Source organism: Pagrus major, chromosome 17 (assembly GCF_040436345.1).
Source record: "Pagrus major chromosome 17, Pma_NU_1.0".
Taxonomy (NCBI): Eukaryota; Metazoa; Chordata; class Actinopteri; order Spariformes; family Sparidae; genus Pagrus; species Pagrus major.
Window position 1 is genome coordinate 15,420,963 of NC_133231.1, and position 14,652 is coordinate 15,435,614.

At 38.4% G+C, this 14,652-nt stretch overlaps 1 protein-coding gene across 1 annotated transcript; it reads right to left on the reverse strand.

The window, feature by feature from the left end:
• Nucleotides 1–208: 208 nt before the first annotated feature.
• On the reverse strand, nucleotides 209–14,460 carry c4b (complement C4B (Chido/Rodgers blood group)). Its single transcript, XM_073485061.1, has 41 exons — nucleotides 14,357–14,460; nucleotides 13,862–14,042; nucleotides 13,592–13,772; nucleotides 13,435–13,505; nucleotides 13,237–13,325; nucleotides 13,073–13,155; nucleotides 12,890–12,977; nucleotides 12,060–12,180; nucleotides 11,792–11,933; nucleotides 11,004–11,116; nucleotides 10,760–10,915; nucleotides 10,517–10,684; nucleotides 10,239–10,430; nucleotides 9,742–9,885; nucleotides 9,517–9,640; nucleotides 9,009–9,080; nucleotides 8,698–8,910; nucleotides 8,466–8,580; nucleotides 8,229–8,299; nucleotides 7,995–8,134; nucleotides 7,674–7,889; nucleotides 7,243–7,294; nucleotides 7,039–7,128; nucleotides 6,748–6,954; nucleotides 6,131–6,209; nucleotides 5,783–5,975; nucleotides 5,561–5,656; nucleotides 4,915–5,077; nucleotides 4,346–4,539; nucleotides 4,077–4,235; nucleotides 3,919–3,978; nucleotides 3,756–3,846; nucleotides 3,499–3,670; nucleotides 3,320–3,410; nucleotides 2,353–2,427; nucleotides 2,171–2,273; nucleotides 1,979–2,068; nucleotides 1,459–1,551; nucleotides 1,245–1,328; nucleotides 992–1,124; nucleotides 209–687 (listed from the first exon to the last, which is right to left on the reverse strand). Exons 1-41 carry the CDS (start codon nucleotides 14,428–14,430, stop codon nucleotides 546–548), a joined length of 5,121 nt encoding a protein of 1,706 aa, XP_073341162.1. The 5' UTR covers nucleotides 14,431–14,460; the 3' UTR covers nucleotides 209–545.
• Nucleotides 14,461–14,652: the final 192 nt, after the last annotated feature.

Here is a 14,652-nt window from a genome sequence, read left to right on the forward strand (position 1 = left end):
GGATTCGCATCAACTTGTACTCAACCATCAACCAACCAACCGTCAACCAGCTAGCCAACCAATTATCAACCAACCAACCAATTATCAACCAACCAACCAACAATCCAAACAGGTGGAAACATAACCTTCTTGGCAGAGGTAATACAGTAATTATCTCAAAATGTATGCATGTGGTCAGTGCACTAAACAAATATATACACATACCAACAAAATTTAAGTTGTTTTTTATTCATACACTGATAGCTAAGGCGTTTTTTAGTTATACACTGATAGCTGTATCGGACATAAAAATGATTAATGGGTACATTGCAAGTAGTAACATTTCAAATGATACCATGGTGGAGTCAGTCACCCACCTTCTGTCCAACAAATAATAATGTCTCTTATGCTATGCTTTCATGACTCTGCTTATAAACAGCAAAAACAAAAAGAGGTTTAAACACTGTAGGATGGCTGTGCCTCTCATAGCAAACTACAATAAATGAGCTACACTTAAAATTAAAGATGGAGAGGTTTGATGAAACAGATTTGTCCGGCAGTCTGTTTCACTGTTTGCAGCCATCAACCCTGTACTCATCTGTAAACTTCGTAAACTTTGTGCAGGCAGCTCTATGTGCAGATCTTTTACATTGCTCTTCCGAAGGCTTTCTTTCAACCCAAGTGTTTGATTCCAACAGATACTGCATCCTAAAGAGGGAGAGTGAACAGAATGAGATTCCCTCAGTGTAATTTTTATACTCTATGTGATTGCTTTGCACTTGCTTGGGCAAATAATAAGTAATTTCAAAAGGTATCTCCTAGTTAGGCAGACGATATTCTATTATACATTATGTTTAAGCATAATAATGTTTCAAAACTGTCTGTTCTACTTAACTTACTCTATTCTTCTCTACAGCTAAATACTGACAAAACAGTCCTGAAGTTAATGGAAAGTTTTTGCTCTATAGCCTCCTCTGTTACTCGCTTCCATTAGTATTATGACTATACTTACATTCCATTTGAATCGGTTGTGGAGCCATCTTTGCCCATGACAAGGTACTGTACTCCCAAGTCCAACTGTCCTTTACAGTGACGCCTCTTGGCAAACACTCGAACAGAATTCTCACTCACACTGATGTCTCCACCTGGTAGACAAGAGGATTGTCATTAGTATATAAGAAAAGCCTTCAAAGCACAAACATAATGGTACACAACAATTTAAAGGTCATTGTTACAGCACCTGCTTGTGGTTACAGCTAACTTACCGGATTTGAGGACCTCTTTTACATTCATTTTGTACAGCTCAAAGTTACTCTTGGTAGAGACATCGGCGACTTCAACAATGTATGCTGAAATAAAACAAGAGCCATTTATCAACAATTCAATTTGGTATAGCATGAGAATAGGAAAGAATGGATTCTTTGTATTTAGGTGAATATTAGAAACTTTACACATTATTGTCTTGTGTGCAGTACTGACCGTAATCTACTAAAGGAGAGAAGCAAGCATGTTGTAGGCGGTGATTCACTCTTCGAGGTAATTCGAAAGTATTTTGTATTTTATGACAGGGTCCTAAAGAAAACATTAAAATAATGCAATTTTTTTTAGTTAACACAAACCTGAAGGGTAAAGCATAATTAGGCTGAATCCACATGTCCACCCTCTGGACTGAAGACTGATTGACTCATAAGATCTTTTTGTTTTTTTTGTCAGCAATTGGAAAAACAAGTGTCACATACATATTGCAATGGATTGTGAGTAAGTAAATCAATGAAGTCCAGTGAAGTCTGCAGCTGCAAGCGGACTTTCTGGAAGTCTGCAGAAAGTCTGCTTAAAGACCCTAGAACTGGATGAATTGTGGGTTGCGACAGCAATCAGCACACACAGACTTCCTGGAAAAACACACACAAAGATGTCTGCAGGAGCATGAAGTTTGGACATTTGGATTCAGCCTTATTTCGGTTGGTTATCAGTATAGGGCTTAAGAGTAACGGCCTACTTTCTGCACATTGGCACACATCCTCTGAACACAGTTTGGAGATCATCTTGCTTCTTTGGGGGGCGGAGTAGAACACAGTGCACTTAACGCCTACCGAGAAAGCACAAATAATTAATAAATTCCTGGTTAATGAAACAAATGTACACTCTATCTGGGAAAGAAATGCAAAAAAAAATTTAATAAAAAGTTTACTTGGTTCATAATAATCATAGAACACAGCTGGGGCAGGCTGTAGGAAGCCTATTGGTACGCTCTGTTTGGCATCAAAAGTAACGCATTCCTCTGTGTCAAAGAGCTAGAGGGAGAGAATAAATCTTTTAGTATTGACATGGACATGTGAAATTTTGGTGTATGTAAGTACATTTCCACCTGACCTCATTGAAGTACAACACCACTCTTCCATAGGACTCCTCATAATGGGAAATGTATCGTTCAGGCTCCGCTTTTAGCTACAAGGAGACAAGAATTGAGATTTTTGGTACTATAGCAGAAGAAAAGACAGTTCTTAAGACCATTCCTCAAATTCATTGCTTTGTCAGAGTTTTGGTACAATGGAGCAGAGATGAAATGTGGGAGGGGGCACTGGGTCTGGATATGTTTTTGTCCATTCTGTATTTTCATGTCAAATTATATTTTTTCATGGTTTCCTCAATGCTAGTTAAAATAGAAACACGTGATTCTCGAGGGATAATGTTATGATCTAGATCTATTTTACGATCCTTGCATGGCGATGACTCTAAATATTACAACACCCAGGAGCTTCTGCCATTGTTGCTATAGAGAACAAGAAATCAGAACAATAGTGGATTCAGAATATTTCATTGTTGCAGTTGGGATAAACACATGTGGCCATTTCTCAAAACTGTCATCTTTAGAGGAAAATTTAGATGCTATGGGACGCCTATTTCTTTTCTTGCCAAGAGTTGGATGAGAAGATTGCTACCATTCTCATGTCTATAGTCTGAATAAGAAGGCTAACTTATCTTAGAATAAACACTGGAAGAAAGAAAAGATAATGTGCCATTACTTAACACATGTCTTGTATAATAATATTAGTAATAATAATGTCTTGTTTAATCTGAATAAAAAATGAATTGTAAAAACAACAGACTGCCATTTTCCAGGAGGCTATGTGTTGGACAATTTCTTGGTCAGGACCAGTAACTTTCTGGAGTCTCTGTTGTCTACAGGTAACAAGTCCTAGTTAACTTTTCACCTCATGTTTACATGTACAAAGGCTTGTACTTTGGAATCTCTAATTCTTGAGACATGACACGATGCACCCCACCACTTTGTGCAGAGGATGAAAATAAGAAAGAGAAGGAAGAGAGAGCATCTTACTATGTCCAGGTGCTGAGTTACAGCCTTAAATCCACTCAGAAGTGTGATGTCAGCAATCGCCATTCCCGTGAGATTTCTGTTTAGGCTATGACTACACACAAGGAAAGAATTAAAAATAGAGGCAGAGAAAGACACTGTTTCAATGTCTCATGAGCAAATGTCATATCTTATAAACTAACCTGACACAGACGTTGTAGGTAACAGCCTCTTCTGAATCTAAGTTGTAATCAACATCCCTCCTGTTACGGGTGCGAGCATCCAACCATTCAATCGTTGATCGTGGCACTCGTGCCTCAGGTTCCTGGTTGGTACCATAGTCATCATAGTACTCATAATTTTCTACGACCTTAGCTAGGGAGACAGAGGTTATTGTAACTGTGTAGCTTTTACGAGCGATACATGTGGTTGTGATGTGTTATCAGTGACAAAAGCTCACCAGTGTACTTCACCTTCCCCTCCAATGTAACGCTGATAGACACTTGGTTACAATCGTCCTTGGGTTCCAGTAGTTGGTAAGATTTTAAAACCTGCCAAACAGATGATGATTTACAGTAAATTGCGACTTTGTTTCAGCATATACAGACATTGATCAAACTTACTTTTAGCTTGATATCTCCTTTTCCAGTCAATTGCACAAGAATGTTGTTCCCTGCAAGTCTCTGGGACAAAATAAGAAAGGAAAAATAAGTAATCTAAGACTGAGGTTAAATATTTATGTGTGCATTTAAGTGCAATGCTGATAATACTCAAATTGTACCTTAAGGTCTGTTTCCACTCTGTCCTTCTTTGTTTCCAGGGCGAGCCTTACAAGGTCTCTCTTTCCCGGGACTCTAAACTCTGCTATTAGATTTGCTTCTGAGCTGGTGGACCTCTTAATCTCATACTCTGCAAGGGCTTCCAGTGCCAAAATGGTGTCCTGGGCATGGTAATATAACATTAACAACATGTTTAACATTGGTGCACTGCTATGGTTAAAGACAGGGATTCGTTGAGTTCAAACCATTCTCAAATCAGCATCTCAATCACCTGTGATGATATGTAGCCTCCAAAATAGTTTTCCTGGGTGGTTATCCAGCAGGCTGTTTTGTCAGCCCAGTCGGTATGCCCCAGTTCCACTGCAGTGAGGAGGGCATAGGCTGTGGTCTGTAGAGTGATGGCATCAGAGACCTTTATATTCTGTGGGTTAGGATTAGCTGTCCACAGATAACAGCTGTTCTTCCCTGATAATTAAGAAATAGACAAAAAGTAGAAGAAGAAGAAGAAGAAATAAAACAATTTCAGACAATAGCATACTGTGATACAAGCTTTTATTGAACTTTAAATTACAACCAAACATTCTCCCACATAATGTTTACATCGTGATATAACTTTAATATTTCTTGGCAATGCTGTAAAACAATTAGAAAGACTGCTTGATGTCAATATTTGATTTTTAGATGATTTTTGCTCGCGTTTCTGTCGTGTTATTTTATCCATGGTCAGATATTCAGTTTGTTACGCTCAACTGACACTTTCATTATATAAATGGATACAAAAAAATGAAATCACATATTTTACTAATATTGCCCACACTTATTTGCTTTGATTGGACATACCTTCAGTAGCCAGTGCTTGAAGTCGCCTCCAGGTTGATGAATGATCTGTTCCCTTTGGCAGGCAAACTGACAGGCAATAGGCTGTAAGGGCAACAGCATAAGGATGCTGAAGTTGCTCAAGGTTCGACAGGAGGTATGATGTTGTTAATGAAATGCTTTCATTCTGGTGAAAAAAAAAAGTAGTACGATGGCAGTTATTTCACTTTTAGCGCTTCATCTTCTTTGCAAATTACTGTATGCATTGATTAATCTTATAAAACCACAACAATAACAAGGCTAAGACTCAGCAGCCACACTAGCAGTGCTCCGAGCCAAATGGTAATGTCAGCATGCTAACAGGCTCACAAAAACATGCAGATACATATTGTATCATAGGCACAATCTTGTTCTAGGTTGTTAGCATGCCAACATTTACTAATTAGCAAAAAAAACAACAACACACAGCTAAAGCTGATGGAACTGTCATTATCTTGCAGGTATTTGGTTTTAGAGCAACATTTTGGATTAATTGAAAATTTGACCTGTTAATGGCGCTAGAGGAATGGTCATGGGATCAGCAGAGTCATCACAATTCATCCCCTGGGCAACATGTAGGTTTGTAAAATGTTTCATGACAATCTACTCAAAATGTTTTATATTATCTCACCACTTTACTTCTCTGTCCGGTTTGCAGGAATTGACGGGAACGGTGAAGTGCAAGAGCTACGAAAGCTGCCATGGATGCTGTTTGGTCTATTTCTTTCTATATTAAAGACACAGAGACATTATTACATTCAAATCACTGCTTTTGAGTTTTCTACCACAACTGATAGTGTTCTTATATACAGTAAATATAGGGATGTTTTGACATGAATGCAGTAAAGGTTACCAGAACTCCTCTGTGTAACATTCGTTGTGTTTCTCTGTATGTCCCATCATGCTCCTGCACTGAAAGCAAGTAATCGACAGAGTGCCTGATCTCTTCTTCAGGCACAACCGTAGCCTTCCTGCCCTGCTGTCCAAAAGCCACTGCCTGACGCTCCGCTACCATTGACAGCACTTTCACTACGAGGGCAGTCAACCTAAAGATAAGACAAAGACAAATTGGATAGTGGGTGGAAAAAATAATTTACAATTTGAGGTGCTGGAAATAAGGAAAGATGATTGAGTTTGTGATATATTGGAAGTACCTACCTCACATGAAAAATCAGTAAGGCAACACAAAACAAAAACTCACCAATTACTGGGCGTCACTGAAGCATATGGTGGATAAGATCCATTGCTTTTTATCTTGAATGTTAAAATCCTCATAGCACCTGCAAAAGAAAGTATTTACTTTGTTAAAAACAAAATGTCTATGGCCTTGTTTGTGACCTGTAGAGGGCACAACATTCATGACACCACACAGCACACTTTTGATTCCCAGTTGAATTTTCCCCCATTTAAAACATGTTAAGTTATTCATTGCAATGTTTCTCAACTGTTACTTCCTGTTAGGAAACATTGCACAGCTTTGCTAGAACAAATCATCCATTCTTTGGTTTCATTTCATTTGATCTTGTCTAGCACAGCAGATTAACTCATCCGCCATTTTGTGCGATTGGTCAGCAAACAAATATTGACAGGCATCTTTTATCTATTCTTCAAATGTCCTTGTTGGAGCTTTATCTGTATTTAGTCCTTTTTACAACTGTTTAAAATTTCTCATTTGCAGTTTATTAGAATTCTGTGTTTCTATGATCAGAAATTTTCTTAGGATTTAAGTGTGGCTCTTTTTTACTCTAAATGTGTGTGCTTAGTCACGGAAGAAAGGGGTTCATTAGACATGCAATTGACTGCTTGATGTGTTCCTACCATGCTCAACTTTATCAAGAGCGGCATCTCTGGTACCAGCAGGCAGGTCGAACCACTGCTCACTCAGGTCAAGGTAACGGATGGCTGAAGCTGTAGGGGCCAGTTTTGTCATTGTCTGTTCTACACATCCTGTAGGCAAACGGATCAAGCGCGCAACCTTCTCTGGAGAAAGAAGGTTCTTTGCATGTGAAGGGCTAAATCCGTCCCCTGTCAGATGAGAACACTAAAAGGGTAAGACAGTGTCATTTACCATTGTCTGTGAAACATATGTCTGCGTCTAACAGCACATACCTTCTGCTGAAACGAAAATATTGGAGCTGGAGCCTGGGACTGTGTCATCTGGTAAAGATCCATCAATAGTGAAAGACTTACTGCTCCTCCCTATCAAGATAGAGGTAAGTAAACTAATTAAAGCAAAGTGAATTTAAAATGTACTGAAGAATAAGAATAGTAATTATCAGGCAAGAACCATTAGGAAATACTGAAACAACTCACCATCTAATTTAATCACCTGGGTTTCCTCTGTTGTCTTTTCAAGTCCTTCTGTCTACAACATGAGAAAATAGTGCCAATTTATTGTGTGTCCCTTGCCTTACACATGGAAATATGCAAGTGGAAGAAGCATGTTGATTTAAGTTAACATTAGTAGTACACAAGTAAGGACATAAGTTACTTTTTGAATGCGTACTCAACTAAATGCAAACACAAATAGCTGTCACCAGCTTGTCTCTGAGTAAAAATATTCAAATTAAAGTGTCAGGAGTTATGAGAAAGTGCCTGTATGTCACATATGGAGGATCAACGAAGGCGAGTCATCTCTAAGATCCATATTTGTATGCGTCATATACTGTATGTTGCCATATTTATTTCATCAGGAAGCCTCTATTATTAAGTTTTCTTACAGAGATAATGTCCTTTTCACTCACCAACACGTTCAAAGGCTTCTCAACTGCATCTATTCCGAATTCCCTCTCCATATCATAAAGACGTATTTTGATGGGTATTGAGCCAGTTTTCATGGGGACAGCAGAGAAGGAGACAAACTGGGAAGACTGTGGCCCCACTGTAATGTTAACAAAAGATGTAATCGTGGCTGAGCCAGGGGAGCAAAGTCCCTCAGTTTGTTCCATATGAACCGCCACCTATAAAAATACAGGATTCCACGGAGAAAGATAACATTAAGTATTGAATTTAAATTTGTACTGTAGGTGGTTGTTGTTTTATGTCAACATTAGGTCATATCGTACCTTCAGTTCATCATCGCCATAGTTGTAGATAACAGGTGAAATGGATAGTTGCTCATATTTCCTCACTGAGTATGGCAGTGTCAGGGAAACAAATACATCCTGAAATGCTCTGATCTCAGACGGCTCAACTACACAGAAGCCTGAATGGAACATAGATTAAGTGAATATTCATTGATGAGAATCTCTTCTGTCAAATTCATGAGATGCATTTGTGAAGCGCGAAGATGTTATTACCAGTGGCTGGAGATAAAGTGACGACCTGAATCTCCCACGTGGTGATGGAATCAGGTAGAGTCAAATCAAAACTAGGAATTTTAAAAGAATAAATCATTGCAAAATGCATCTAACAAATGCTTTGTCTACTTATAGCTTATACTGTAGACTTGAAATAATGCATTTATACACTTATACTCAACAGTAGAAAAAGCAGAAATTCTCACAGTGACAGTATTATTATTGTCCATCTCTTACTTTTTTTCACCATTTACTTCAAATTCGGTGAAGGCAAAGCTTGGGGGGAAAAACCGTCGAATGTACTGAGCAGCTGTATCCATGAAGAACTGTTCAATGTCAGCTGCGCTTGCAGCTAAAAAAGATAAAACGAAAGTTTTGTAATTAAACTTTGTGATAATGCAAAAATTACTTAATGATATTTAAGTGAATGTGTAAAGGATTTTATGTCCACAGGACACTTTCATCTCACTCCTTGCAAGTCCTTTCTGGGCATCCTCTCGCATCTTTTTCTGTCTCAGTTGCTCTCCTTCGAGGCAGCATTTTAAAAAGACATCTGCACAGAGAGGATTTGGTTCCACCTGAGAGACTCTGCGCACTCTCTCCTCACAAGTTCGTGTCATGGGGATGAGAGAAAACCCGTGTGCACAACATTCTTGCAACTTTTCATCGGAAAAGTTCGATTCTGAAAGTAGCATTAAAAAGAAACAGAAAAAGCATATTAAAACACAAGTAATTTACATTATCTCCGGCCAGAGTTGTAATGCCTGAATGTTGTCTTACTTAAAGTCATCATTTCCTGTTGAAGGTCTACAGAGCGCCTCTGTCGTGTAGATTGTGAGTCACAGCCAAGCCCTGGAAAAGTAGTCATACTGTATTTAAGCTCAGCATGGGTTGAGCATGTGGTTGGCTTAGATTGTTGCTGGTATTATGATAACCATTTGCTAAAAAGGTTATTTCTGCATTAGCTAGTCATTGCAGCTAAATTCTCATCTTTGCCATGTTCTCCTGGACTGACCTAACACTATCCTCAAATGTAATCTGTTCTCCAGCCCAGTCGCCAGAAAAGTTGGCATTATATGTTTTGTCAACATCGCTACAATATGTATCTAATTACATACATTCCCACATCATTCACTTACTGTTTGAACCGACAAAATAAAAATAAGAACAAAACAAAATACTGGTCATTTTAATGTTGATGGCACTTTTTCCAGCCTGCCAGTATAACAATCTAAACTAGATGAATGATCAAGAATTTAATTAGAGAAAAAATGTGTTTTTGTCATACTCTTTTTCCAGTCGGACTTGGACTGAGTTACAAAAGACAGGCCAGCATTTGTTAATACAGATGCGGGGTCGGATCCTCCACTGTATGAGCAACCGAGGTCATGTGACTGCATAGAGGAAAACACCTGAAAAGTGGGAACAATAAATTGGATTTACTGTTTTAATACATGTGTTGTATTAAATAACATTCGTGTGTTGTAAGAGACAGTATGTGTCAGTATGTTACCTGTTTGGCGGTAAGTTTATTATCAGCATGGAGAGCGTAGATGGCCTTATCCACAGCCAGCAGAGCCACTCTGGCTTTCTGACCATGTAAATCAAAATGTAGCACAGACTTTTTTCTAGGTGCCGATGATCCTTTTTGTTGTACCTAAATTAAAGTTAAAGATATTACAGATAATTTTAAATCTCATGGTCAAGTTTAAGTCAAACAGTACATTAAAACAAAACAAAAGATCTAATAAATATCCACATCAACACAGTAGTGGAAACTGATCTAATATAATTTGTGCTGAAAATAATAATTGGCATGCAACCTAATTACACTGACCACAGCTTTGCCACTGTGACTGAGTTACTTCAAGTCTTAACATTATTTAGCAAAATAATACAAGAATTGTCCTACTTGTATAGAATCAACCTATTCAAACACAGAAACAGAGTTCTGTTTGTTTACTGTCTCCCTCTGCTAAGGCTGCCCTCTTATCAGTTCTGTTTACTCACCTTGACGTTTATCTCACATTCATCCCTGACATCTACCCACACCGAGTCAGCAATGATGTTACCACCCTGGTCATAGTAGTAGCCAATCAGACGGAAGGATGGCACCATATCAGATGTTATCCGCAGGTTGTGTCTGACTGAGGTACCAAGTCTGTGAGAACCTGTATTTATTAGGACCCCACGGCTTAAGACCTACAACAATTTAAAACCGTTAGATATAAAAAACAGTGTTTCTTTATCAAATCAAACCAAGTTGCAATCATTTAGTAATGCCTCACCATGTAGTATATAAACCCATTTTGCTGGTTACTGACGGTGTTGTAATCTACAGTTAGTAAGTCGCCCACAGAGTAGATCTTGTTGGTAAAACTCAGGTAAAGGTAGCTGCCACTTGGAGATGATGCACGTTGAAGTACTTTCCTGTGTACAAGGTCACCTGCCGACACCTAATGAAGTCAGAGTGTTAACAGTTAAACTCAACTAAAAGGTAAATGCAGTGGTTTATCAATTTGAATACAAACCTCAACAGTAATCTGAGCCGCAGTGGGAACATTAAACACGGTAGACACTGCCCCCTCCTGGTCAGTGGTGCCTTGCCAAGATCCCTCTGCAGATGATACACTAATCTTTACTAGCACACCAGCTGCTGGAGAGCCATCTGGGTGACGCACAAGCGCCTACAATAACAAAAAATAAATGTTTAAAATACAAAATCATCTCCTTCATGTGCATAGCTGTGCATCCGTTTGTTCGTTTCATGCTTACCACCACATCTAGTGGATAACCAGGAAGGAAATGTGAGCGAGTTCGAGAGAGATCTATGGTGTGTTTGTGGGAGAAGATAGGAAGGTAAACTTCTGCCTCTTGCACCTCACCACCTAAAAATGAAGGAGAAAAAAATCATAATATTATTCCCCATATCTTCATATTCTTATTCCATTTCTCCTAGCACCTTCTCAAACATCACAGCGCAAGGTGTTTATCTTAATTTCTTTAGATGGTAATAAAAATATAACTGCATGTACTACTATTATAATAATGGTAGTAGTTGTAGTAGCAGTAATAGAATCTTATTATTATGTTTTTCCGGTAGTCTGCCACTAAAATTTGATATTAAGTTTGAACAAAATGGGTCTTTCTGGGCCTTTCAAAATGCTACAGTGTTACTAGCATATTCCTATTTCATTAGGGTTACAGTCAATAGTTTGGCAGTAATTGTTTTACGCAAATTATATAAAATATCACTGGTAAGTCAATTTAAATTGATCATTCTTCTTCACCAAACTGCTGTGTTTCAACACATCTCTCATTACACACCATTTTCTATTTCACAACATCCAGAGTCATTGCAGTGCCCTGCTGCGTAAACAGAGACTAGCTGTCTGGCCGAACAAGTTATTTACTGCACACAACACATGCAGGATACAAAACACCAAATCTTTTACACATGGCATGCAGTATATTCTCCCATTACACTATAATAGTTTTTTAATTGTTAGCTCTTTTGGGAGGTTGCTGAACAGTGGTATGCAGTGTGACAGAGTGTGCTTTACTTCGTATGTTGGTGACAAATACACCCAGGTAGATTTGTGATCCACTTTGCTCGAAGTCGGAGAGGGTTTGTTTCCTCTGGGTTTGGAGTTGCAGATCTAGGTCAGCTATCTGGAGAGAAGCTGCTGCAGTTCCATCCTGGACCTGCAAGAAATGGTATAACTTGTTGACTTTCAAGTCGCCTATAACACTTGTATGCTGCCAGATTATCTGATTTCAAAGTTTAAATAAGCTGCATTATAAATTTTGGATAAATGTCTGTTTCCTCACTGAACCAGTCAACTCCAGTCCCCTGATATAAACAGGCTTCGTTTCTTGGCCAGGGGCTCCTTTGTCTAGCACACCAAATCGGCAGTGGTAAGCCCCTTTAACATTCTCACCATGTGAATATCTGGAAAAAGAAAAATCATTGTAAAATTGTGACTCTTTCAATTAAATCCCAAAGAAAGTAATGGTGATTTTTAAGACAGGAAGACACGTTTCAAAATATGTGCACTGGTAAGCTTTCCTTCTTATCAGAACTGCATTAATCAACATATTTGATATTGTTATTATATCAAATTAGAAGGATACTTTGAAATGGGTCACTTTATGACACACAATTAACTGAATCTGCAGCTCCACAAAGCTTTTAATCCATTTTTATCTTATTTTTGTTTTTTATGACAAGCCTGTTGATTAATGTTAGCATCTAGCTAGCTGTTAGCCTTAACAAAGAAAACGTTGGCATCAGCTTACAGTTAAACACATATTTTTTCAGGAGCTGGTGGACAAACTTTAACTGTTAGCTTACACCAGTGCTAAAAGATCAGGGAAAAATGGGCGTGCATTCATCAGGCATCCAGAAAAATTAGTTAACTTTGGATTTGGAGGAACGCTCACCGTTAGGTAACCAAGTAGGCTCCAAGCTAACACTAAGCTAACTCTTTAGCCTTAACCTTGGCGGCAACATTGGCAGCTTCACAAGGTAATGATATGTCCTTGTGTATTTCAACTTGTTTTTGAGTCCTCCTGGCATATGGCCAAAGTCAAATTTATGCCGCTTTAACTGGAAAACTTGGCAGTAAAGTAAGTTTAAATGGAAATTAGTCAACACTTACTTGGCTGAGACGGTGAAGTCGAACTGTCCACCACTTAACAAAATAAAGTTCTGCCTTGTTTCGATGTTCACCTCAAAACTGGGTAAAACTAGAGTGTGTAATTATAAAAAAAAAAGACGGTTTTCAGAGGGAAGAAATATTATCTGATATTATTTTTAAAAAGGAGTAATATACTTAGCTTACCAAACTTTTGGACTTTGAACTCTCGGGAAGCAGCATATGCTTCATCACCTTGATAGTGAGCTGTAATCTTCCACATGCCCATTCTTTGTAAACAAAACACACAGGTGTTATTATGTCAAAGTTGCCTGTGCTGTTATGTCTATTGCACACCTGTTTTAACATACTTAGAGACATCAGGTATGGGGAATGAATCTTGGAATATTCCACTCTTTGCAGTCCTCAGCGACTTCATTATCCTGTTTCCAGCAGCATTCTATCATAAAATGATAAAAGCATGAATCATAAAAATAAAAAACATGAAAAATAATTGTGCATATTGTTTAAAGTCACATTTTATTCCTGAAGAAAATGGATCCCCTTACCCACACTGATATCTGGAACACTCCCTCTTGAGGCCGGTATGTGTGGTCGAGGGTGAATATCCTGTACATCACTGGAAGCGAGATAATCAACATAAAAATGGCTTCAAAAACAAACAATGTTAATATCTGTCTTTACATTTATTAATGGTCTTTTTACCTAGCTGTGCTGGGTTGTAGATTGGCTGATGAGTCTGAATGAAGATATTGCCCCTGCGTTTTGATACCAGAACCCTTGTTATCTTTCTGGGACTGAAGCGGGGGCTCTCTGCCACCAGGTTAAGGTAGGAAATACGTTGATATGAACGTGGAGGCAATCTTGACATCATGTCCCTATCTATCTGTAAAGATGCAAATTAGCAGTTTGGGTTAATGACATCTCAGGCTTATTAAGTGTTTGCTTTTGTATGAGTGAGGACGGTTCTCATACCATCAGCTCAACTGTTTGGATCACCCCTGCTGCTGTACACTCAACAGTTTTCTTTGAAGACAGAATAACACCCAAAGTCTCATGCTCCAGGTGGAGAGTCACAGGACAGGAGTTTCCCATTTGGACAAACACTTTCTCATTAACACCCACATGAAACACTCCGGGTGCTGAGATGAAGAATCTGCACACATAGGTGAAAAATGGCACTGACTATATGCTTCATTGCTATATTTTGCATTTATTAACTAGTATATACCAAAAGATAAACACCTGCAATGCTGCATATTCTGTCCTATGTTACATCATGACAAAATGACACAATAATCATTAAATATACATTCTGCTGAGAACATACGTAAATGATTTCATGTGTAATGATAACAATTCTGAGAAGACAGAAAGCATATTTAATCCTCTTGCATGAAACACAATAAACGTCGGCATTACATTGCATTATTTCATAATTTAGATTCATGCAGCTATTTTTGTATTTACCCTTCATTGCCTGATGAAAACTCTGATTCCACGGTTAAGATCAGGAACAGTATGGAAAAGATGTGGCACCTCATTGTGCAGCTCGAATGTCTTCGCCTGCACTGACACAGGCTTTTGATTATCTGAGGTTTTATAAGTCGTCCACCCCCGTATTTCTCAATCCTTGGATCTCAGTGCCCTCCCTCTGTTTTCCTTCTTCTAAGATAACTTTAAAAGAAGTATCAGAGTGGTGCATGCATAAACTGAGAAAATCATCATGTTGTCAGATATAACATGTATATACTGATGTGTACAGA